Genomic DNA, 27,794 nt, shown 5'->3' on the forward strand with positions numbered 1-27,794 from the left:
GAAGACTGAAATGGTAGAGGTATCGAGGAAAGTCCCTAATAGTGTCGCATTCCAGGTTGGAATATGAATAACAGCCAGAGTGGAGAAAAGTTTAAATACTTGCGTAACTAGTTCAACAGGCATAATAACCTAAATATAGAAAGTAATTAATGTATTGTCCATGGATGTAAACCTTATTTTAATCTGAAGCAGATAATGATATAAAAAATATCAAAGTTAAGACCAAATTTAACACCTATAATGCAGAGATAGTACCAATGTTCTTATGTGGGACAGAAGCTTTACATATCACAAAAAAGATAAAGAGAACTTGTAGAGCTTTGAATAGAAAATCATGAGAAAGATCTTCGGATCAATATGTGAAGAGAACACCTGGAGACTTGGCAAGAACCAGGAACTGTAGGACCGTATGAAAAAGCTGATCACCATACAGAAACTGAAAATGCGGAGAACAAGCCGGATGGGGCACATTGCCAGGAGGCCAGACATTTACTGGGCCAAGGCCACGCTTATGGTAAAATGTGATGACACTTGTTGAAGACCCAGGAAGTGATGGAAGGATGACCTGCAGAGGTGCCTTCAGCAACTGTACGTCTATGAAAACTGGATCTAAAGTGCACAACATCTGCATTTATTTGAATGCATGTGCATGAACTTCAGGGACCAAGGCCAGTGTTATGTACGTATCTTAACATTTAACTCTGCATCAGGGTAACTGCACACCAAGATTTCATGTACTAAAACATGTGTGAAACCCATCAAAAATTATTTTGTCATACATCTAAGACAGAAAATGGGTGCTCTACACAATATGACAAGCAGGGTGAAGTCAAGACAGTATGTACGCTGCTCTACTAATGTACACTGCTCTACTAAAGTTTGGAACACTATCATAAAATGTAGTCTATAATGCTAAAGGTCTTACTGACCTAGGAACTTCATGTCTTATCCAGTTAAAGCAAATATAGTGGATGGTATTTACTATTGGCATGCTTTGTGGCCGTTTCCCAGTCATGTAAACATACCGATGCTGCAGCGGCACACCATGAGCAGTCCAGCATCAACAGCAGCTTCATTCAGTTTGTGTTCAGCACGCCACTAACGTGCCATGTAGTGGCACACAACACTTTGATAGTGTCAGGTTATACATAGCCTGACATTGTTGATCACTTACACGTCACTCAATGTGGTATGGAGAAAGTACAGAGAGATGGGAAATGTGAACGATAGACCTCACAGTGGTTGTCCTAGTATGTCAACACCAGTGCATGATTGTTTCCTGAAACTGTTGGCTTGCAGGTGCCCCACATCAATTGCCAGAAACATTGGAAATGACTTCTCCCAGGCAACAGGGATTCATATCTAAGACCAAACTGTAAGTAGAAGATTGCATCATGGTGATCTTCATTCCCCAAGACCAATGAGAAGTTTTGCACTGAACCAATGGAACCAAAACAATCAAAGAATCTGGACTCTTGCACATCAACACCAGATCATTGCAGAATGAGTAATGTCTGAGTCCAGGATTGGTTTGCGACCAGACACTAGACATGTAGGGGTTCGGAGAAGTGCTACATGACATCACGAACACTGATATGTTCAGTAAGTCCATCCTTTGCATCTGGAAGGGTAATGTTCTAGGTGACAATAATGATGGTACAGCAGACCCCTAATTCCAACCTATGGCAATTTAACTAGTCCCCTATATCTCCATGAGGTTCTACAAATGATTGTACGGCCATACAAATGTGAAATTGGTGACAGCTTCATCCTGGTCAATGACAATGCAGGACTGTATCGTACTCTAGCAGCGTCTCCGTATCTTCAAATGCACTGGCCAACACAATCCTCAGAAACGAGTGCAACTAAGCATGCATGGTATGCGTTGCAGGTGACCATTGCACAGTGTCTGAAGCCACCTGACTATCTTCAGGGCCTCACTGAAGCTGCCACTGAGGAATAGGACCTCATACCCCAAGATAATTTTGATGGTCTCATCCAGACCATCCCTTGCAGGCTGGAAGAACTCCTATGTGTGGGAGAACATAATCACTACTAAAGACTGATAATCATCATCATGAGATAGAGATTTTCACTGCTTTTGCTGTTAAGATGTACAGTTAGAAGAAAGCCTACTTTGTTTCATAATTATTTTTGTTAACTAACCAAACTCGTTCAGAGGGAATGGTTGATTTTGTTAATAAGGTATTGTACAAACCTCAGTGGGCATGCTATAAGAAGTCAATTGTGAACTCTACGATATTCCAAACTTTAATTGAAGTGTGTATTACAAGAACAACAAATACATCAACAAGGCAATATTTAGGGAATTCAACACACTACAGGCAGTGAATTCTTTCTCGCAAACACAAGATGAACATCTGTCTATCATGTTAGCTATCCAAGGCCACAACATTAATCTTTGAGCCGATACAAAAGCAATAGTGAACTGTCAGTTTAGACACTTTTAGGATATTACCTTGCCTGCACATGCACACACCTGATGACAAAAATTAACTGAAAGTTAAACACTTGTTCACAATCTGAAGACATGTTTACACCCATGCACCTCGTGCCTAGTCCTTGTGTGCCTGGGCTTGCCCCAAATGCATTTAGAGGCATCCATGTTGGTACATGCCTCTTTTTCAATGGTGCATATGAGTGATTTCATTCACATCCAGAGGGAGCCACGCACACTACTCCAGCAATCCAGCTGCAGTTGCAGGTTAAATGCACCTGTCTGGCTGGCCAGTATGCAGTGTTTTAATTAGAGCCTGCCAATTGTGCTAACAATGTGTAACGAGCAAGCATAAATGTGTCCTCTAAGAGCAGACCAAGGGCCACCTAATGTTACTTATTCTGAGGAACACAACATTTGCTAGATTATTAATATTTATAATGAACGGGTCAAGAATATGCAGTCACATTTATTTCATTTATATTGCTAAACATATAATCATAATGATGAGTTCTAATAATGATGAAACTTTATATTAATAAAAGAAGTTCCTCACAAAATCAACATGCTTGTGTAGTCCTTCAATTTACATTATGAAAATATGTTCATGTTTTCATTCGGGAGCTCACAGATTGAAGCAACACAATGTGTCTCTAACATCTGGACATTTTGTTGTTGCTTTGATGAAATAGATTTGCTGTCTAAGCTGAATGTGTTGGGAGTTGGAATTTGTGAAGAATGCTGTATATTGATCTACAACATACAGATACTGGCTGGCAGCTAGAGAAGAAATACCAGATATTAGATGTCACATTTCTGATTCCATTTGCAAATTGTAAAGTACTTTATGGGTGTACTTTATGGGTATGTATTTCTGCTAGAAATTTTAGTGTTATTTTATAACTCTCACTGATGCAAGCTGTTTATGAATCAAAATGACTTGTTGAAGAGAACAGAATAGCTTTAACGGAATCTCTCTTTTTCAACACATGTTCATCTGAGGTGCATACAAAGGCTTTTTATTTTGCTCTTATTGCAGTGGTTTATTCCAGGTTGTTTTTATTTGTGATGAACTGTAGACAGTTATTTACCTTCACTATGTCTTTATACTCCACGGAATTAGCCAGTTCTTTATAATCCACGGAATTAACCAGGCAAAAAAACTAAATGCAAGATAATAAAGAATGTCCATCATTAAAGTTCCAGTTTCAAAATGCTGTAAAAAGAGAACCACTGCTCAGAATGACGAATTTGAATGGCATATTATTGACACAGGAAAACCATCGAGGGGGAGGGGGGGGGGGGGGGGGGATGACTAACAGATGGTACTGTAAGCATCAGACTATGCACACTAACATATGAGGAGCATAATATGGCTGTTCTTTAGTTTGAATCTTAGATGCCCAACATCACTATCTCTAAGAAGGATCACATGCTGCTGATAAAGCTCTTTTACAAGAACGGTGACTGTGTGCCAGTAGCTCTGCAGAAGTTCAGGACACTCAAGGGTATGAAAGAAGGCACTGGTATTATGTCTGCTAAGGGTCAGGAGAAAAAATTACAAAATTTGAAAAAAACAGGTGCTTTTTAAATGCAATGTGGCAGAGGGAGGAAAGCAGTTGATCCAATATCTGTTGAAGATGCAATCACAGCACTGCCAGGGGGTTGAGCGGTGGTATGCAAACATGCAGTGCAAGGGGAATTGCCTGGATGTTCAACATATCTGTAAGCACAGTGTTCCTGCTCACATGGAAGTGGACATTTAATTGTCATGGAATATTCTGTGGACTGACAAAGCCCATTTCCATTTCCAACTGCAGGATATGAGAAACAGAAAAAAATACATGCACACCAACTGGTACCATTTAATTCTGCAAAGGTGACACTGCAGTGCAGGTTGATGTCATTTTTACTGTAAGGCCATATTTTTTCAAGTATAATAGTCCAGTGGGTCCTGTTACCTGTACCATTACGGGTAAATGTTATGGGAGTCTTTTGGACACCAACAACATTCCAACCATTTGACAGCAGGGATTTGTGGGTAGGATTATTTTTATACAAGATGGCACTTCTCAGCACATTGTACAGTCAGTGAAGTGGCTGCTGTGGAGGCATTTGGGAAATGTTAGAATCACCTTATCCGCCATCATTTCGCTCCATCCTGCAATCCAGATCACCTGATCTTAATCCGTGTAACTTCTGGTTGTGGGGTTACCTAAAAGATGCTGTGTTCGGTGCTCCAATTATGAATGCAGCTGAAATGAAAGCATGATTTGTGCACCAAATTCTGAATGTGACCTCCGATACACTCCATCTCTTGTGAAACATGCTGTTTTTCGATTAGAACTTGTGGCAGGACACGATGAACAGCATATGCAAAATCTTGCACCAGTATCACAACAATTAGAAACTGACAGAATTTGCTTTATGTGGCTTTTGGCTCCAGGACAATAAAAACGATTTTACCTAGCTGATGTGGTACAGCATTGTCATGATGGATGTGCTTACTTAACTAATGGTGCTACAACTGTTGACTGCCGAACCTGTGCAGTCACGCACACTGAACAGTATGGATGGTGTAATGCGCAAATCAAATCAGAGCCGTTGTATTGTGATTCATTTGTCATTTGTAGCTGACCACATTTACAGTAAGACACTTTCAGCGACACCTATTGGTTAAATTTCTGTTTCTCCTCCCCATCCACCCAACAAAATGCTGTTAAAATTTGACATCATTCTGAGCAGTCATTCTCTTTTTACAGTGTTTTGAAACAGGAACTTTCATTATGGTCACCTTTTACTGTTTAAATGCTTGCATGCAAGAAACAATCTTTTAATCATGAGACACAGTGAAACAAAGCACCAAATAGAGATAATTGTGGAAGGGCTCATGAATGTTGCATGTGTCTCTCTGAGGAGATGAGCACCAAGGTGTTTGGCAGTGGTGATGGTAGGATGTGGTCACATGTTAAAACAAAACACTTTGCTTTCTGAATGACCCTCATGTATATATATATCTCAAGAGGTTTATAAGAATAAGATAAGTCTTCTGAATGATTTGGCATGACCTGCCAGGATTTTCTCTCCTCTGCCTTCCCTTTCATCTCACTTTTGCACAGTAATTTCACACATTCCAATATCGGCGTTCCATATATTGTCTGCCCTTTATGGTTCTCTTCAGTACTATGAAGGTTATTCCCTAAAATGTCACATGTCCTATCATTCTTCCTTTTTCTTCCTGTTAGTGTTTACCAAGCATTCCTTGTCAATTCTACAGCAAGCTATTTCACCTCTTATTTCATGAATGTAGCTAATTACAAGCACCTTTCTTCAACACAATATCTCCAATTATTTGAAGATTTGCTGTAACGCAATGCTAGTTTGTTTCTATCCTCATTTTAGCCATAATGAGTTATTTTGCTCAGCTATATAGACAAAAGTTCTTCACCTCTCTAATGCAATAATACAGAAAATTACTAATATTGGAATGAATATAATAGAGGGAAACATTCCACGTGGGAAAAATATATCCAAAAACAAAAATGATGCGACTTACCAAACAAAAGTGCTGGCAGGTTGATAGACACACAAACAAACACAAACATACACACAAAATTCAAGCTTTTGCAACCAATGGTTGCTTCATCAGGAAAGAGGGAAGGAGAGGGAAAGGCGAAAGAATGTGGGTTTTAAGGGAGAGGGTAAGGAGTCATTCCAATCCCAAGAGCGGAAAGACTTACCTTAGGGGGGGAAAAGGACGAGTATACACTCGCACACATACACATATCCATCCGCACATAAACAGACACAAGCAGACATTTGTAAAGGCAACGAGTTTGGGCAGAGATGTCAGTCGAGGCAGAAGTACAGAGGCAAAGATGTTGTTGAATGACAGGTGAGGTATGAGCGGCGGCAACTTGAAATTAGTGGAGGTTGAGGCCTGGCGGGTAACGAGAAGAGAGTATATACTGAAGAGCAAGTACCCATCTCCGGAGTTCTGACAGGTTGGTGTTAGTGGGAAGTATCCAGATAACCCAGTGGTGAGAGGGTGCATGGGACAGGTTTTACACTGCGGGTGGTTACAAGGGTAGGAGCCAGAGGGTAGGGAAGGTGGTTTTGGGGATGTCATAGGGATGAACTAAGAGGTTACGAAGGTCAGGTGGACGGCAGAAAGACACTCTTGGTGGAGTGGGGAGGATTTAATGAAGGATGGATCTCATTTCAGGGCAGGATTTGAGGAAGTCATATCCCTGTTGGAGAGCCACATTCAGAGACCGATCCAGTCCCGGAAAGTATCTTGTCACAAGTGGGGCACTTTTGGGGTTATTCTGTGGGAGGTTCTGGGTTTGAGGGGATGAGGAAGTGGTTCTGGTTATTTGCTTCTGTACCAGGTCGGGAGGGTAGTTGCGGGATGCGAAAGCTGTTTTCAGGTTGTTGGTGTAATAGTTCAGGGATTCCGGACTGGAGCAGATTCGTTTGCCACGAAGACCTAGGCTGTAGGGAAGGGGCCGTTTGACGTGGCATGGGTGGCAGCTGTCATAATGGAGGTACTGCTGCTTGTTGGTGGATTTGATGTGGACGGACATGTGAAGCTGGCCAATGGACAGATGGAGGTCAATGTCAAGGAAAGTGGCATGGGATTTGGAGTAGGAGCAGGTGAATCTGATGGAACCAAAGGAGTTGAGGTTGGAGAGGAAATTCTGGAGTCCTTCTTCACTGTGAGTCCAGATCATGAAGACGTCATCAATAAATCTGTACCAAACTTTGGTTTGGCAGGCCTGGGTGACCAAGAAGGCCTCCTCTAAGTAACCCATAAATAGATTGGCGTACGAGGGGGCCATTCTGGTACCCATGGCTGTTCCCTTTAATTGTTGGTATGTATGGCCTTCGAAAGTGAAGAAGTTGTGGGTCAGGATGAAGCTGGCTAAGGTAATGAGGAAAGAGGTTTTAGGTAGGGTGGCAGGTGATCGGCAGCGAGGCCCTGGACGTGCAGAATATTTGTGTATAAGGAAGTGACATCAATGGTTACAAGGATGGTTTCTGGGGGTAACAGATTGGGTAAGGATTCCAGGCGTTCGAAAAAGTGGTTGGTGTCTTTGATGAAGGATGGGAGACTGCATGTAATGGGTTGAAAGTGTTAAATCTACGTAGGCAGAGATACGTTCTGTGGGGGCTTGGTAACCAGCAACAATGGGGCGGCCGGGATGATTGGGTTTGTGAATTTTAGGAAGAAGGTAGAAGGTAGGGGTGCGTGATGTCTGTGGCATCAGGAGGTTGATGGGGTCAGGTGAAAGGTTTCGTAGGGGGCTTAAGGTTCTGAGGATTCCTCGAAGCTCTGCCTGGACATCAGGAATGGGATTACCTTGGCAAACTTTGTATGTGGTGTTGTCTGAAAGCTGACGCAGTCCCTCAGCCACATACTCCCGACGATGAAGTACCACGGTCGTGGAACCCTTGTCCGCTGGAAGAATGACGATGGATCGGTCAGCCTTCAGATCACGGATAGTCTGGGCTTCAGCAGTGGTGATGTTGGGAGTAGGATGAAGGTTTTTTTAAGAAGGATTGAGAGGCAAGGCTGGAAGTCAGAAATTCCTGGAAGGTTTGGAGAGGGTGATTTTGAGGAAGAGGAGGTGGGACGCTCTTCTAGAGACCTACGGTACACCGCTGCAAGAAGGGGCAAGTTCCTTTGCATAGTCTGTGTAAAATCGAACTGGTATCCCATCAGGTCCAGCGGCCTTTCCTGTTTTGAGCGATTTTAATTGTCATCTATTTCGATATCTACCATTTTGTCATCTGTGTGACAATCTAGAGAAGGAGCTACAGTGCAGTCTTCTTCTGTGAAACAGATTTGGAAAAAGACATTTAGTATTTCTACCTTTAGTATGTCATCCTCTGGTTCAGTATCATTTTGGTCCCAGAGCGTCTAGACATTTTGTTTTGATCCACCTACCGCTTTGACATAAGGCCAAAATTTCTTAGGATTTTCTGTCTAGTCAGTACATAGAACTTTGCTTTCGAATTCATTGAATGCCTCTCGCATAGCCCTCCTCACACTACATTTTGCTTCACGTAATTTTTTGTTTGTCTACAAGGCTTTGGCTATGTTTATGTTTGCTGTGAAGTTCGCTTTGCTTCCGCAGCAGTTTTCTAAATCGGCTCTTGTACCACGGTGGCTCTTTTCCATCTCTTACAATCTTGTTTGGCACATACTCATCTAATGCATACTGCACAATGGTTTTGAACTTTGTCCACTGATCCTCAACACTATCTGTACTTGAGACAAAACTTTGGTGTTGAGCCGCCAAGTACTCTGAAATTTGCTTTTTGTCACTTTTGCTAAACAGAAAAATCTTCCTACCTTTTTTAATATTTCTATTTACGGCTGAAATCATCGATGCAGTAACCTCTATGATTGCTGAGTCCCAGTACTGCGTTAACTGTTTCAAATAGTTCAGGTCTGTTTGTCACCAGAAGGTCTAATATGTTATTGCCACAATTTGGTTCTCTGTTTAACTGCACACGGTAGTTTTCAGATAATGCACTTAAAAAATTTCACTTGATTCTTTGTCACTGCCCCTTGTTATAAACGTTTGAGTTTCCCAGTCTATATCCGGAAAATTAAAATCTCCACCCATAACTATAACATAGTTGGGAAATCTACTCGAAATACTATCCAAATTTTCCTTCAGGTGCTCTGCCACAACAGCAGCTGAGCCAGGGGGCCTATAGAGACATCTAATTAATATGTTTGAGCCTGCTTAAACCGTGACCTTCACCCAAATTATTTCACATTTCAGATCTCCGTCAATTTCCTTCGATACTATTGCACTTTTTATCGCTATAAACTTACCTCCCCCTTCACTGTCCAGCCTGTCTCTGCGGTATACATTCCAATCTGAGTTTAGAGTTTCATTAGTGTTTACGTCTGGTTTCAGCCAACTTTGTCCCTAGTATTATGTAGGCATTGTGACCATTTATTAATAAGAGCGGTTCTCGGACCTTTCTATAGACGCTCCTGCAGTTTACTATTACCATATTAATATTGTCATTCCCTGTTGCGTTTTGCCTACTACTACCTTGTCTCATCTCAGGAGGTGTCTTGTCGGACCTAGGGAGGGAATTCTCTAACCTAAAAAACCCACATGTGCACTCCACACATACTCTGCTACCCTTGTAGCCACTTCCTGTGTGTAGTTCACGCCTGACCTATTCAGGGGGACCCTACATTTCTCCACCCGATAGTGGAGGTCGAGAAATTTGCACCCAAGATCTCCGCAGATCGTCTGAACCTCCGGTTTAAGCCTTCCACTCGGCTCCAAACCAGGGGACTGCGATCAGTTCTGGGAATGATACTACAAATAGTTAGATCAGATACCACCCCCTGAGCGAGGCTTTCCACCTTCAATAACTCCGCCAACCGCCTGTATGAACTGAGGATGACCTCTGAACCCAGCTGGCTGGCAGGAGTTACTGGTGCCGACATGAGCAACATAACAGTTACTGGACAGGAGGGGAGATTGCTACAGAAATCATCACTCACCAGTGTTAAATGAGCTCCATGCATCAAGCTGCTCTATTCAAACTCCTGATTTATACCTTGCAATTCTCTGTATGATATCCATTGGCTGCGTTAGGCCATTTTTTTGCTCATGTACACTTATTTCAATGTGCTACACTCAGTCTGACCGTTGCTTACATTTGGTGATGAATGGTGGAAACTATAAACAAAACTTGCTCCATTCAAGGCCTACTACTCCGAATGGTGGCAAAAAGTAACAGATCACAGTTCAAAACCAAGGATTATTTTGCATATTTTGCACAAAAATGTTTCTCAATCCTTTGGTGCACATGTCCGTCCACTGCAGTGGACAGCTGTTAATATTGTTTCTTTGGCATATTCAATCAGTCCTGGGGCTTCAATTGCAGGCAGTCCATTACAATGGACCCTTCCTACAGGTGCTGTGTCTTGTGTGCTGAAGACTGATTGAAACCACCAAAGAAGTGACAAATACCAGATGTCCACTGCAGCGGACATGTGCACCACAGGATTAAGCATTTCCTTGTGACTCCTTCCCATCACAAATCAAATGACAGAAAATCCAGGATGGAATGTAACAATATTATGGAAAGGAAAGTTGCTACTCACCATACAGCAGAGATGCTGAGTCAACTCAGCATCTCTACTACATCCTGAGTAACAGCTTTCCTTTTCAGAATATTGTTTCAAATCAAATGAGAAGGACAAAGAAATAGAATAATTAAAAACCCTATAGAAAAGCAATCCATACATCAAAAAAGCTCAAACAAACTTACTCTTCGAATAGCATATTGCCCCAGTGAATGGTAATAGCTGAACAGAATTATTTAAAAACTCATACAGTACTCATTCAGTTGATTGAAACAAATTTATATATCTAATCAACAGGGGAAAGAAATACAGTAGAAGAAGAATGGGTAGCTTTGAGAGATGAGATAGTGAATGCAGCATAGGATCAAGTAGGTAAAAAGAAGGCTACTATAAATCTTTGTGTAACAGAAAAGATACTGAATTTAAATGATGAAAGGAGAAAATATAAAAATGCAGTAAATGAAGCAGGCAAAAAGGAATACAGACGTCTCAAAAATGAGATCAACAGGAAGTGCAAAATGGCTAAGCAGTGATGGCTAGAAGGACAAATGTAAGGAGGTAGAAGCATGTATCGCCAGGGGTAAGATAGAAACTGCCTACAGGAAAATTAGAAAGACCTTTGGAGAAAAGGAACTACCTGTATGAATATCAAGAGCTCAGATGGAAAACCCATCCTAAGCAAAGAAGGGAAAGCGGAAATGTGGAAGGAGAATACAGAGGGTCTACACAAGGACACTGTACTTGAGGTCACTATTATGGAAATGGAAGAGGACATAGATAAAGATGAAATGGGAGATATGATACTGCGCAAAGAATTTGAAAAAGTACTGAGAATTGTAAGTCGAAACAAGGCCCCGAGAGTATACAACATTCCATTAGAACTGCTGATAGCCTTGGGAGAGCCAGTCATGACAAAACTCTTCCATCTGTTGAGCAAGATGTATGAGACAGGTGAAATATTCGCAGACTTCAAGAAGAATATAATAACTCCAGTCCCAAAGAAAGCAGGTGTTGACAGGTGAGAAAATTACAGAACTATCAGTTGCAAAATTACTAACACGATTTTTTTATAGACAAATGGAAAAACTGGTAGAAGCCAACCTCGGGGTAGATCACTTTGGATTCAGTAGAAATGTTAGAACATGAGAATCAATACTGACCCTATGACTTATCTTAGAGCGCAGGTTCAGGAAATGCAAACCTATGTTTCTAGCATTTGTAGACATAGAGAAAGCTTTTGACAATGTTGACTGGATACTCTCTTTCAGATTCTGAAGGTGAAGGGTAAGATACAGAGAGCGAAAGGCTATTTACAATTTGTACAGAAACCAGATGGCAGTTATAAGAGTTGAGGGACATGAAAGGGAAGCAGTGGGTGAGAAGGGAGTGAGACAGGGTTGTAGCCTATCCCCAATGTTATTCAATCAGGAATTAAAATCCATGGCGAAGAAGTAAAAACTATGAAACTATGAGGTTTGCCGACAACATTGTAATACTGTCAGAGGCAGCGAAGGACCTGGAAGAGCAGCTGAACAAAATGGACAGTGTCTCTGAAAGAGGATATAAAATGAACATCAACAAAAGCAGACACTGGGGGTATTAGATTAGGAAATGAGACACTTAAAGTAGTAAATGAGTTTTGTTATTTGGGCAGCAAAATAACTGATGATGTTTAGAGTAGAGAGGATATAAAATGTAGACTGGCTATGGAAAGGAAACCGTTTCTGATGAAGAATTTATATGTATGGAGTGTAGCTGTGCATGGAAGTGAAACATGGACAATAAACAGTTTAGACAAGAAGAGAATAGAAGCTTTGAAAATGTGGTGCTACAGAAGAATGCTCAGGATTAGATGGGTAACTAGTGAGGAGGTACTGAATAGAATTGGGGAAAAGTAGAATTTGTGTCACAGCTTGACAAGAAGGAGGGACCAGTTGGTGGGACATGTTCTGAGGCATCAAGGGCTCACCAATTTGGTACTAGAGGGAAGCATGGAGGATAAAAATCGTAGAGGGAGACCACGAGATGCATACACTAAGCAGATTCAGAAGGATCTAAGTTGCAGTAGTTATTCGGAGATGAAGAGGCTCGCACAGGATAGAGTAGCAGGGAGAGGTGCATCAAACCAGTCTCCAGACTGAAGATCACAACAACAACACATGTGAGTTCTGGGGAAAATCACAGAAGGTTTGCAGTTAATAACAGTCAAGCAGATCATACACTCTGAGAAAGTCACAAGACAGTGAAACAAAGTATACCAGTGGTACAGTAATGACCACAGTTGCTCAGTAAGAGTACCCGAGAAACAATCATTTTCCTACAGTAGGTGTTACTCAGCTAATGAGTTCCAATAATGCCTCAAGAATCGCTTGATAATGAGGAGCACCACACCAAGCACCACCCACATGAGTTGGGAACTTCAACTCTTCAATCTTCAAATGACAAGAACTCTAACACTGTGGAAACACAACCTGTCCTTTGATATGCAGATGATATATTTCCCGAATGACATTTTCACTCTATACCACAATGTGCTCAGATATCAAACTTCCTGGCAGGTTAAAACTGGGTGCCAGTCCAGAACTTGAACCCAAGACCTTTCTTTGTCTTGCATGGGAAAGTGCTCTGCCAACTGAGCTACCCAAGTATAGCTCAAAATCTATTGGTTGGCTGGCTAGTTTTATTTTTAAAGGGGGCCAAACTGCGTGGTCATCGGTCCCTTGTTCCATTGAACCAAGTCCATGGGATAAAACAGAAAACAAACAGTACACACCACAGGAATTCTAGAGGGGGGGGGGGGGGGGGAGAAGCTGAACACACTCGAGGCAACAGAAGACAAGAAAAGCACAGACACATAAGAAACAGACAGAAGGGCTTAAAACAGTAGAGCAGATGGCCTGGTCTGGTTGATCATGGGGATAAAAAAAGGATGAGCTAGCCACTCTGCAACACATTAAAATCTCTAACCTAAAAGTACTAGGGTCGAAAGCACAGGGAGACAAAGGACAGGAACTAAAGCTTAAACCGAAGAATAAAAACCAGTGTCACATAGAAAACATAAAACCAAGTTAGCTGCGCAGGCATCATCTCCTAAAATCAAAGGAAGTGTGTGAGAAAGATTTAAGTTCCATCTCAGAACGACAAGATGTGGACAGTCCAACAAAATGTGGACTACTGTCAAATGGGAACCGCAGCGACAACACAGTGGGGCCTCACACGCCGGAGAAGATAGCCATCCGTCAGCCAAGTGTGGCCAATGCGAAGGCGGCAGAGGATCACAGAGTCCCTGCGAGAAGCCCGCAGAGAAGACTTCCACTCACTGAGGGCGCAGATTATTGGGTGTAACTAAGTTGTGCCATTCAGCATCCCAAATGCCAAAAACTTTGTGGCGTAACACCGATCAGAGGTCAGGTTTGGGTAGACCAATCTCTAGAAGCGGCTTACGAGTGGCCTGTTTGGTCAGCCTGTCAACGAGTTCATTTCCCGGAATTCCAACATACAAAGACCACTGAGCCACCAGACCGTTTGAGAGCATAAACCAACTCCTGGATAGTTGCTACCAGAGGATGGCATGGGTAGCACTGATCAATGGCCTGTAAACTACTCAATGAATCACTGCACACCAGGTAGAACACACCAGGGCAGGAATGAATATCGTCAAGGGCACGAGAGATGGCCACTAGCTCGGCAGTGAAGACACTGCAGCCACCTGGCAAGAAGCGCTGTTCGATATGCGCCGAGTGAGCATAGGCAAAGCCTATGCGACCATCAACCTATGAGCCGTCGATACCGATGACTTCAGAACCCTGGGACGCGTCACGGATTGATAGGAAGTGACTGCGGAGTACCTCTGGAGGAACGGAGTCCTTATGGAAACACGATAGGTCCAGCTGTAGTTTCGGTTGAGGCATACACCACAGAAGTGAATGTTTATGGACCCGCACGGGATGCTGTAAAGCAAAGGACTTAAGTTCAGACAATAGGGAATGGATACGTACAGCGATCTTTATCCCTGAATGAGGTCACCATTCCGGGAGATGAACCACTGCGTTCAGGAATAAAAGACAGTAATTTGGATGCCCGTGGCGCCTGATGTCCAATGGAGGGACCCTAGCCTCCACTAGTAGACTTGCCACCAGACTTGTTCAAAAAGTGCCCATCGCTAGATGAACCCCACAGTGGTGCACAGAATCAAGCAACTTCAATGCTGAGAGCACTGACGAGCCATACGCTACACTCCCATAGTCAAGTCATGACTGAACGAGGGGTTTGTAGAGCTGCAGCAACGTAGAGCGATCTGCCCCCCAATTGGTGTTGCTCAGGCAGCGGAGGACGTTGAGATGCCGCCAGGACTTTTGCTTGAGCTGACGAATGTGGGGGAACCATGTTATCCAGGTGTCGAAAACCAGTCCTAAAAAGCGATACGTTTCAACTACCCATAGTGGATGGCCAACAAGGAAAAGTGCAGAGTCAGGATGGACTGTCCGTCACCAACAGAAGCACAAAACGCAGGTCTTGTTGGCGAGAGCCCATGACTGCACAGTCAAAATGGCTTCCTGTAGGCGGCATTCAGCAACACCAATAGTTGAGGAACTGAAGTAAATGCACAAAGTGTCAGTATATAAGGAAGGAGACACTGACGGCCCAACAGCACCTACTAGGCCATTTATAATGACTAAAAACAATGGAACACTGAATACAGAGCCCTGTGGGACCTCATTCTCTTGAATAAGAGAGGAGCTAAAGGAGCCCCCGACGTGAACACAGAAGGTATGGAGGGAGAGAAAATTCATATAGAAATGGGGAGCGAGCCACGGACACCCCACTTGTGCAGTGTGGCAAGGATGTGGTGGCGCCAGGTTGTGTCGTAGGCTCTCCTTAAGTCAAAGAAGATGGTGACCAGATGCTGGCACCTGGAAAAAGCTGTTCAGATGGCAGACTCAAGGCACACCAAATTATTGTTGCCAAGTGGCCTCGACAGAAACCATCCTGGGATGGAGCCAGAAGGCCCGAGACTCCAGGAGCCAACACAACCTCCAACTCACCATTTGTTCGACTAATTTGCAGAGAATGTTGGTGAGGCTGATGGGGTGGCAGCTGTCCAATACTTCTGGGTTCTCCCCAGGTTTCAACACTGGGACAATGATGCTGTCCTGCCAGTGGGATGGGAACATTCCCTCACCCCAGATGCTATTGAAGATAGACAGAATCTGACGCAGTGAGGCCACAGACATATGTTTGAGAAACTGGGAGTGAATTCGGTCAGGGCCAGGATCTGTGTCAGGGCAATGGGCAAGGGCATCAAGGAATTCCCACTCAGTAAAAGGAGCATTGTAAGACTCAAGGTGGTGCGATGTAAAAGACAAATGCTGTCATCCTGCCTGCTCTTTCAAGGAGCGAAAAGCCGGTTGATAGTTTGCAGATGCAGAACTCTGAGAAAAATGCTCAGCAATTTCAGCTGAGTCGGTACACACTACCTCATTTACTGAAATCCCAGGCGCTCCCAGCTGTGTAGGGTAACCATAAAGGCAGTGAATCAGAGTCCACACCTGCGAGACAGGGATACGAGAACTAATGGAGGAAACTTATCTTTCCAAGCATTCTTGCTCCCGCCTTCGTATCAGGAGGAGGGCACGGGCAAAGAGCCACTTAAAAAGAATGAGACACTGAAACAATGGATGCCAGTTATGTCATTGGAGGGTCTGCCTATGCTCCTTGATGTCCTCTGTGATGTCTGGCGACCACCAAAGCACAGTTTTACACTGAGGGCACCCGGAAGAAAGAGGAACTGTGCATTCTGCAGCCGATAGGACCAACACAGTGATCCGCACGATCATCACATTAATAGCGCCATGTGTGGGAGTGTCAACAGAGACACAGATGTACAAGCCAGCCAATCAGCCCTATTAAGGGCCCATTGCGGCAGACATCCAGAAGTGTGACATCTGGCTAGTGACAGGAAGATCAGAATCAGGTCACTGCCACAAAAGTCATCATGAACCCTCCAGTGGACGGATGGTGGAAGTCCTGGGCTGCAAAGCAATAGGTCAATGGCCAAATAAGTGGCATGAACCACTCTGAAAAGTGTGTGTGTGTGTGTGTGGGGGGGGGGGGGGGGGGGTGGTCTCCTGTATTTAAGAGGTAGAGGTCAAGCTGAGAGAGAAGATTCGACATCCCTACCCCGGCCAGTAATCAAGGTGCCACCCCACAAAAGGGGTTATGGGTGTTGGAGTCCCCCAAAAGCAGGAATAGTAGGGGGAGTTGGGAGATCAGAGCAGCCAATTCATTAAGAGGTACTTCACCATCTGGAGGAAGGTAGACATTGCAGATGGTAACATCCAAGGTCATCCTTATCCTCACAGCAACAGCCTCTAAAGCTGTATGAAGAGGCACTGACTCAGAATATACAGAGGTAAGGACATACAGACATACACCACCCCACACTCTGTTACAGTCAGTCCACTTTATATAAACACCCCGATCATGAAGGGCAGGGATCCGCATTGCTGGGAACCAGGTTTCTTGGAGGGCAATACGAAGAGCAGGTGTTGAACTTAAAATCTGTCTTAGTCCAGCCAAGTGGTGGAAAAAACTGCCACAATTCCACTGGAGGATAACACTTTCTGTGTTCTGGGAAGGCATGAAGGGACGTAGAATGCAGGTTACTCCCTAGGGTCAGCTGCTGCCTCCAGTGGAGGGTTAACGGCAAGGAGCATTGCTTCGGAGGCACAGGCGAGAGCTAGGTCCTCAGGGGACACTAGAAGCTCCACCTCGTCCTCAGAGGCAGAACTGGTGGGTGGTGGTAGCGTGAGGACCACCGGAGCCTCTTTTGGTGGAACAGATTATTTCTTTTTCTTGGTTTGTCCTCCCACTGTTGTTCTTTCAGAGCATACTGGGAGGGCTTCCCTAAAGCAGAATTGGGTAAGGATGAAGAGTGGGAAGCCCTTTAACCTTCAGCCTGTGGCTCCTTGAGCCGCTGGCTAACTTCCTCTTGTGCACTGTGAGGGGCCTAGGTGGGTAGAGCCCCAAGGGAACCCGTACGTGGGAGAGGGGCTGAAGGAGGAGGGCACTCCTTCAGCTCAGATGTGGAGACTGGCGACCCCGATGGTCAGGAGGGCATTGCCCCAGAAGATGGAGTTGCAGGATCAACAGTGATAGGTGGAGCCCCCGCCCTTAAGGGGGCAGGTGTGGTCTTGTGGCCCAAAAGGCCAGCCACAAGAGGCATCACTGAGGAATGTGAAACGTGTGTGGTTGCTACAGCATATGAAGCTACCATGCAGACTGGGTTTAACTGCTTGAACTTTTTTTTTAGCCTCTGCGTAGGTCATTCAGTCCACGGTCTTGTATTCCATTATTTTTTGTCGCTTCTGGAAAACACTCCAGCAAGCAAGGGAAATGTGGCCCCCCACAGTTGACACAGATGGCAGGGGGAGTGCATGGAGTGTCAGAATGAGGAGAATGTCCACAATTTCGGCATATAAGGCTGGAATTACAGTTGGAAGACACGTGACCGAACTTCCAGCACTTGAAGCAGCACATATGGGGAGGGATGTACGGCTGGACATTGTCAGGTAAAGTGTCACCCTCGAAGGCCGATATGAAGGTTGTGGTGGCAATTTATTGTCCTTCGGACCCTTGTATACACACCAGCCGAAGTGAACACCTTGCTGCTTGAGGCTGGCACGCAACTCGTCATTGGACTGCAGAAGGAGGTTTTTGTGAAAGATAATACCCTAGACCATGTTAAGACTCTTATGGGGCATTATGGAGACAGGAACATCACCCCGTGGTCGCAAGCAAGAAACACCCTTGACTGGGCAGAGGATGCTGTCTGTATTAGGACAGACCCAGAATGCATCTTGGACGAACTGTCCACCTCCCCAAACTTGTCTTCTAAATGGTCAACAAAGAACTGAGGCTTCATGGTGGCGAAAGATTCCCCATCAGATCAGGGGCAAATTAAAAATCAGGGCAAATATGGCACATGCCTTTCTTTAGCCTGAAGTTCGTCCCACAGTGTGGCCAGGGAGGGGAACGAGTTCAGATCATATTTCCTGGCATTGATCTGATGCTTTCCACACTTTAAGACTGCTGGTTGAGGACCAGCAAAAGATGACAGACTCTGCTTCATTGCGGGTCATCTGCCCTGATGCCACCCACTCCGACCAGGGGCTTTCCCCACGGGCATCACCCAGCTACAGCAAAGACCACCTGGCAGGATGGCCTTTGCCCCAGGTAGACGGGCATCTACCCCTCGGCATACGTGGGGAGTTAGCAGCTCAAGCATCAGCAGTGTGATCCCTGCGTAGTCAGGGGGCTACCACCAAGAGGGTACATGATGACCCCACCACAACAGGTGGCTATCTTGCTGGATTTTGGGTGTCGAATATCCATTTGTATCGTGAGTGTGAAGACGGAAGCACACAATGGAGGGAAAGTATGCTACCCGAAACACACTGTGGCCAAAGTGGTCAGAAGCCCAGTGCAAGTCCCGACTCCATGACGATAGTGAGTGCACCAGATCTTTTAGGGCATGATGGATTTACAATGCACCATGTAAGGTGTCCTTCCCCAAATGGTACGCACTATAAGAACATTTTGAAAAGTGGAGGTCAAACCCTTTAGGGGACCATCACATTAAGGCCGAAAGATTTGAGACTCCTTTTAGCCACCTCTTACGACAGGCAGGAATACCTGGGGCCTATTCTTACCCCCTGACCCGCAGGGGGGGCCACAGCCAATATCACAGCTTGACTTCCACCAATCCCTCTTCTGAAACCAGGACCTTTCCCTTTCATCAGCAAGTGCTCTACCAGCTGCTCAGTTGTTATGTCAGTAGGCTGCAAAAGGCAAAGGTCCCAGGTTCTGGTTCCCACCCAACATACAGTTTTAATCTGCCATTGAGTTCCAGATGATATGTTAAAATGTGTAATATTTAAAATAACTGCTGCTCACTTGAGAATTCAACATTAAATCAGCTACTAAATTGGGACAGAACTTTGAAATGAGCCACATCTATCTCTAAAAGACAACCTTTTGCACAGACCTCACAAGGTCACACTGCTTGCAGGTGACTGTACAATAGATCAAGAATTATGAGGTCACCAGGGATAACTAATTGTGAGCTTGCCACACCAGAAGGAGTCACCTCTGAAGTGTAAGGCAGCATACCATACTCAGCACAGAGGCTGTGAATATGAAGAGTCCAAAGGGACCATATGGCCAGCCACATTCCCGAATAGTTCATTGTGTCGAACATTTTTAAGTAGATGGGTCTTGCAAATCCATACACCATCATCCATAACCATGTAATGACTATGTAAAACTGCAGCAGACTAGTTTTCTCTCTTCCCTTGAACTACGTCACCAACGAATTTGAAAATACTTAATGCTATTAGAACAACAGCTTCTCAGTCTGTAAGATTAAAATCGACTGTGAGACTGAGAAATCTCTCATGTTCTTCAAAGTTAAGAACAGCAGCTCTCATTCTCAGTTCAGGAAAGTTAAAAATGGAACGCTAATGGTGCAAAGGACACAAACAGAATTCCCAGCTGGGTAAAATCTCTCTTTTTCAGTCCATTCTGCCAGCCTACTAACTGGTAGTAGTCTCAGACTATTTGTTGCTTATTGGCTGTAGGGGAACACAAAACAGAGAAGTCATTCAAAACTAGGCACGACTTGACAGGACTACTTACTTTCAACATTACACTATTTGATAACTACAGCAAAAACACTAAACCACTACCTCAAGGATACTGTTCTCTCACTGAAGGTAACTGGAGAGGATTCTGCCACTTCAATATTTAAAATAACATTGAGAAAGGAAGGACTGTATAAAGACAGGAAGAGGACCTCAGAAGCCACATTCATTGAACTGTATGAGGGTACTGTATCTCTAATTAGTAACATGGATTCCTTGTTGTCAAGAAATATACTTCTATGTAATGCCTGAGCAGGAAAGCCTGTCATACAGCCACTTTCAGAAGGGCCTGGCCATCAAAGGTGTAGTGATATCTCCTGAACCCACACTGGCAGTGACTAATGACCTGGTTGGATACCAAGATCCAGACAAGGCAACTTAACCATTCTTTCCTGTTTATCTACTAAGATCAACATAATTATTACCTGAGCCTGTATGGTCCTTCGTGGTCTTTAAGAACGGGGTTAAATTACACTTCTCTCTAAGAGTTGGAAAATTGTCCCACTCAACAAATTCAGTTAAAGATAAGTATGTCCTTGCATCTCCCTATGATGTTCCACATATGCTGTAATGTATCTATTCATGACTGGATAATGTATTATGTGCCACAGACAGTGTACTATCCAGCTCACACATGTAGAAGGCACAGGTATTTGTTTCTTCACTGGTGGAGCCAAATTTCTAGTGGGCACTCTTAGTGGCCACTATTTGGAGTAAAAAATCGTGTATATTGACTGGCAATGGCAGTAATTTTAATGAAATTCTCTGTCATTGTCTAAAATATATTGTCCTGCAGGCCCAACTGGATACATCCATTTATTGTGTTTATGCATAAGTTCTAAGTGTTTTGAACTTTCCCCACTGCATGCAAATGTCGCATAATGGTGGAATGATCACAGTTAATCATGTCTGCCAGTTCTCGAGTACTCTGGCATAGATCACTGTGGATTAATGAATTTTAACAATCTTCATCGAAACACAAACGTCTTCCTGAACATGTAGAGTCACTAAGTCATAAATATCCTCCTTAAAATGAGAAAGCCATTTTCTTGCTGTGCTCTATCCAGTGACATTATCCCTCTGTTGTTGTCACCCCTCTACTAAACTCAAATAGAAGAATGTCATAAATATTCTGACTTCTCTATTTGGCACTCCATTTTCTAGCATCCACAGCTCGTCACTCGACACTCCATTATCTAGCGTCCTCAGTGCCACTCACTATCTCCGAATGACAAAATGACAATATGTAAACTCAAATAGCAGCAGTGAACTACAAATAAAAATAGATAATTGACGAGTGACCAATAGCAACTCAAATACCAATAGACAAAGCATAAATGCTATGAACTTATGCACCAAACTAATAGCACTGAAATTGTGACTGGACACCTTTCCCCTTGACCTGAAGTCCTTTTGATGAAAACACACATCAGAGTGTACTTGCATGGATACAGTAACTGCTTGTAGTCTGGTGGTGAGGTGAAGATACTTTGAGCGGTAGGCATGGCTTAAAAAATAGCTACTCTTCCTTCAACTTTCCTCCTACTAAAGTTTTCCTTCCCATGCAGGCTGTAACCATCAAGTACAGGGACATCGATAACTTTAAAAATGTGTCTAGAGACACATACTCTCATTGTTTTCTCCAGTGATAAATATCTTAGTTCCTCCACAGTAACAGCTCACAGTTACAGAAGAATGGTGCTCACCAGTGCCCTGCTGGAGAATCCCAGCTGCACTAAAGCTGTGCCCAACCAAAGCAGGCAAAGTTTGCTGACGTGCACATCATTTGACATGGTAAGAGGCCACAACTGACTTATCGAATACGATTGATGTGGTAAATGTTACCACCTTTCAACAAAAATATCATCCATCAAACTTCAATGACAAGTTTTCACCAAACATCATTCACATCTTTCAGTTACATGTTTCACTGACGGTGGTCACACAAATGTGCATAGAGTGAGATACTCCCCATCAGCCACAGGCCCAGGTTATGTTGATGGTCTCCTCCACTTTCTCTCATGATATCTCCATACTCACTTGCTGTCTGTGACAACTTTCTGCTGTAGTGCTTGTTAAAATGTGTGTGCTTTATTTGTTTAAGATCTGTGCATAGACAGTAGATCAAGAGGTCCAGGGCTGCTAAACATGAATTCAGCAGTCAGTTTTACTAATGACAAGATCGTTATTTATTATCATTTGAAGGAATGCTAACATTGTAGTTAGCACTACAACAAACAAGAACAGGAATTTAGTCAAGCATAACCATAAAACAAAGACAGCAGTCTATGTGCAAAGGGCCTAATATAAAAGGAACTGAGGTTCCTTTTCATTAGCTACTATTGTTTTATCCTGCAATTTCATGGACATGGCCAGCCAGGATCAGTCATTTTTGTGTCATCTGTTTTCAGTAGTACTTTGGAGGTGCAGAACAACACTAAATAATGACATGCAGATGTATGTGCTATCTCTGGTTCCTTAAAGTGGTCTTAGAAGTTGGGAGTATAACTTCTTCCTTCACAGCAGGAACCACAAGAAGCTACATTGAAACTTATATGGCCACTACTTTATAACAGACAGTGACACTGTCCACTCCATTCCTGTATGAATTATGTATGGCTTTCAAGAATAGGCATAGCCAAACGGCTGCAGCAAATCATGAATCATTGTTCTCAGTGATGCATCTCCTCTTTTTTACTAAGTTCCTCTCACACTGTCATGCTCATGCTGCAGCTCATCATAAGAAAATGAAACCTGTCAGAAAATGTGCACGAATAGTGCCATTTTTCAACAAAATTTTCTCCGTCTGGCACACAGTTTTAATCTACTGGGAAGTTTAACATCACAACAGTTTCTTCACAAAACTACAGAGTATCCAACTTAATTTCAGTATAGTTCATTTATGAGTATGAAGAAAAATTGGCAAAGAAAATGTGCGAATGAGATGAGTAATATGGTTGGGTGGAGTGGGTGGAGGAGAGGAGCAAAGGGAATGGGAAACGGGCAGGAGAGGTGTAAAGAATGGTGATAGATGGGCTGAGAAGAGGGTGAGAGAGAGGGGGGGGGGAGGGGGGAGGGGAGGGGAGGGGAGGGGAGGGGAGGAGAGGAAAGAAGGAATGAAAAAGCAGCATTCCACTGTTGTTAAAGGTCATTATAAATGGGCAACTACACTAATGGTAAGAACTGACCACTTGTGACCAATAAAAGGTACCACATCACTGATTTATGGAAACAAAATTTGTGTGACTGTAGAAACTCTTAATGTTTTAACCACTGATAACTTCATTTAACACATGGAGAGAAATTACATAAATCATCTATAATGTCACTTGCAGCACTGTTCAAGCAACAAGCAGATGTTTAATACTAAAACTTACCTTCTGTTTATTGTGGAACAATAAGTACCCTACAATGCAGAATACCATTGTTGTCATGAAGTAAGCAAAGAAATGGGAATCATCATCATATTTCCCACGAATCACTGCTGTTCCAGCACCCATATTATTTTTATCTGAAAAAAAGGAGGAATTTATTCTTGAAATTGGTATGTACCTTTTTTTTAAGACTGCAGATAAAGCACAAAAGTCTGGTAAATGATCTTCAAACTTTAAGAAATTGCAACATTTTCTTCACTTGAATGCAATGGAATATTACCCTATTCTACAGATGTATTACTTAATATAAGAATATCTGACTAAAGAGTAATAAATAATAATCAATTAACCTGGGCTGCAAAATCATTTGGAAAATTTAGTTTCTTGTATTCTTTTAGTTGCAATTAAAACATAAAATGTCACTTCAGTCATCAAACGTATTACAGAAACCCAATGAAGAAATTTATATTTATGCTTTCATTTTGGAAGATAACTTTGCTTCACACATTTGCCTACCCATTGTCTCCTTTGTCTTTTTCACAAAGTGCAGCTACTTACAGTTATTGCCATGGTTTATTTACACAATGCTCTTTTTGCCCAAGCTCTCACCTTCCAACTCCTAAACTTCTTTGACCTTTTGCCAGAACACTGCCACTGCTGAAGCTTCCAGTCACAGACTATCACCTTCATATAAATTCACTCTCCTATATACTTTCAGTAAATGTACAGGGCCACCTAATTTAGTGCCACTAGAAGTACTCATATCTACAGAATGAACATTTTTTAAAATCAGAGGCAATGTTAATCTACTCACTTTACTAACTAATGGAGCATAGGAAGAGACCTTAAGTGTAAGTTAAAACTGGTATAGCCAATAAATAAAAATTGTATGAGTATTTCCTGTTACAAACTTTACAGTCTGATGGCATATGATCACCAATCTCTAGATTTATGCGGATAGTTTTGTCAGCAACAAAAATAGATGTGCTGCTCATCAACCCACACTGTAGACAATGTGGTAAGATAGTTTCAATTTCTGCTACCCTGTCAGCTGGAATACTTAACAAAACACACAAAGAATTACAGATTACTAAATAAAAGTTTTTACTGAAGACTTAGGAGCTCCTGCGGCATCCAGCCAGAATATGAACTGGTCAAATTGATCCGAGATTCTGAGATTTTGGACTCGGGCCTGGACTGAGACTGCTGTGAGCGTAACTCTGTCAAGGCTTAGTACAATCTGAAAAAAAAAGATTGGGTTTAATGTTCCTTGGATGATGAGGTCATTGGAGACAGAGTTCAAGTTTGGATTGGGAAAGAATGTTAAAGGAAGTCAGCTGCACCCTTTCACAGAATAGTCTCAGCATTAGCCTTATGCTATTGAAGGGAATTACGGAAAACGTATATTTGGTTCACTGGATGGCGATTTGAACTGCTGCCCACCCAAATCTGAGTCCAGTATCTTAATGAGTACACCAACCCATTTGGTGCTCAGCAAAAATCAGATGTTTGGTCGAGTTCTTCATACTAAGACAGGCTAGAGTGTCATTCGTAAGGTCGTTGCCACATGCAAGAGCTTAAAGGCATGTTAATCAAAATCCTGAACTGAACGCAGTAATTCTCACCACACATTCTCACTATGGAGAAGTTTCATGGACACACACTGGTAACTATTTGCTTAATGTCTGTTAATGCCAACATTTTGGAGGGCAATGAAAGCCATCCTTTCAAGCCAGACCTGAAAGGAGAATACACAAAAAATCCGAACAATACCAGCACTGTCATTGTTGATGTTGTGTTTAAAGTTGGTGGCTTTGTACGAAATTCCTCCTAATCACTGAGAGGTCCACAGAGGGGCAAGACGACATTTAAGGTGATGAATTTACCTGACACGCATGTTCTCAGTCCTAAAATAGAAAATCCTTTAAGTTGGCTATGTCTGTAATGTACAGAAACTGCACTTGGTTGGTTCTGTGACACCTTCTACACTAGTGTGCCATATATAAAACAATGTAGTGTAAGGTTACACACTCCAGTTACTGAATGTAAGCCACATGCACTACATCTAGGAATGAACTAAACACACTCAGAGTAGCTATTAGAGACAAAAATGTGCGTATAAGAAATGTTGACAAAAGAACTAAGGTGACAGAGGAAATATGTGAATGATGTCATATGAAGGGATGGCGGTGCATCAACGGTGAGGAAATAAAAAGCTTGCAAACAGCATATAAGCACTGTGTGATCAGTGAAGTGTTGTGTGGTGTCAGTTAACAAGAACACACCCAATTGTAAAACAATGATGGAAACTCCTGGATGGGATAATAATCAGCTATATGTAATTGTAAGTTCTCTCTCAAATTACAAGTCACAAACAAAGCCTCATGGGCAACTACAACACAAAATTTGAGTAGCTAACAGCTCTCCATTATGCAACCCTTATCTACCTTCACACATAGGAGTAATGCATCGAATATGCCATATGCTTTGACCATTAACTATTCACCTCTAAGCCTCAGCACTGCTTCACCATCAGAATAATTCCTCAAACACATTACTGAAGTGCACTGGGAAGGTAGTACCCAAGGGACCCCTTCCTAGCGAGAGAAGCCGAAGAAGATTTACGCTTCTCTGGCTTAGAAATGGGAACTTACGTCCCCAATGGGGGGCAGTTCCCACGGAAGGTGGTGTGGGAACAACAGGGAGGTAGGTGCCCCCCACCATCAAGAGGGCAGGAGTCGTTTTACGGCTTTGAGAGCTGACTGCAATTGGTTCAACAGATGGGGCTGCAACATTAGTGTCAGTAGCGGCGTAAGATGTTGTCATGCGCATGGGATGGAGCCTTTCAAATTTCCTTTTAGCCTCAGGTCAGTTGGTCCAGGGTCTTTTATTCCATTATTTTCCTTTCCTTCTGTAGAATCTTACAGTCCGGCAAGCAAGGGGGATGGTGCTCTCCACAGTTAACGCAGATGGGAGATGCGGCACATGGAGTATTGGGATGGGATGGACGACCACAATCTCGACATATGACAATGGAAGCATTGCGGGAAGACATACGGCCGAACTTCCAACACTTAAAGCACCGCATCGGGGGAGGTATATATGGCTTGACATCAGAGCGGTACACCATCACCTTCACATTCTCGGGTAATGTGTTACCCTTGAAGGCCAAGATGAAGGCACCGTTGGCAACCTGATTATCCCTTGGACCCCGATGGACACGCTGGACGAAATGAACTCCTCATTGCTCAAGTTGGTGTGCAGCTATTGTCAGACTGCAAAAGAAAGTCCCTGTGGAATATAATACCATGGACCATATTTCAGGTTTTTATGGGGTGTGATAATAACAGAAACATTCCCCAGCTTCTTACAAGTGAGTAATGCCCGTGACTGGGCAAAGGATGCTGTTTTTATCAAGACTGACCCAGACCGCATTTTTGGCAAGCCCTCCACCTCCCCAAATTTGTCCTCTATATGCTCTACATAGAACTGAGGCTTCATGGACACAAAGTATTCCCCATCAGCTCTCGTACATACAAAATACCAGGGCGAATAAGTGTCGTTGTCGTTCTTAGCCTTCCGTACCTCACAAGGTGTGGCCAGGAAGAGGAATGATTTGGGGTCATACATATTTGCATTAAACGGAGCCCTCAAACACTTAGAGACAGCTGGCCACCAGCAAGAGATGATGTACCATGCTTCATTGCGGGTCATTCGCCCGATGCCACCCACTCCGATCAAGAGCCCTCCCCACGGGCACTACCCAGCCGTAGCAACGGCCACCTGACAGGATGCCCATTGCCAGGAGTCCCAATGCCCCAGGGAGACAGGCATCTACTCCTTGGCATACGTGGGAAGTTAATGGTGCAGGCACTAGCAGAGCAATCCCTGTGTTGTGAACAACCAACAGGGTACATGGTGGCCCCACCACAATGGACTGGCTACCGTGCTGGATATCAGGCGCAAAGAAGTCCATGGTCATCGTCAGTGCGGATGGTGGAAACTGCACCCAAGAATGTATCCTCGCCCAAGAGACGGAGAATGAGCGGAGCTGCAATGCAACAATGAGAAAGTGGGCTAAAGTTCTCAATGCACAATGGATACGATGCACCAAGTACAATGCCTTTCCCCAA

The 27,794-nt window shown here is 43.4% G+C and overlaps 1 protein-coding gene across 2 annotated transcripts in view; it reads right to left on the reverse strand.

The window, feature by feature from the left end:
• Positions 1-27,794, reverse strand: part of LOC126365990 (trans-Golgi network integral membrane protein TGN38-like) — a 64,007-nt gene that overhangs the window by 11,672 nt on the left and 24,541 nt on the right. For both annotated transcript variants that reach the window (XM_050008806.1, XM_050008805.1), the window contains exon 3: positions 23,665-23,798. In XM_050008806.1, coding sequence (XP_049864763.1) covers positions 23,665-23,798 — 134 coding nt within the window. The remainder of the gene's footprint in view (positions 1-23,664; positions 23,799-27,794) is intronic.

This window comes from Schistocerca gregaria, chromosome 4 (genome assembly GCF_023897955.1).
Source record: "Schistocerca gregaria isolate iqSchGreg1 chromosome 4, iqSchGreg1.2, whole genome shotgun sequence".
NCBI classification, from domain to species: Eukaryota; Metazoa; Arthropoda; class Insecta; order Orthoptera; family Acrididae; genus Schistocerca; species Schistocerca gregaria.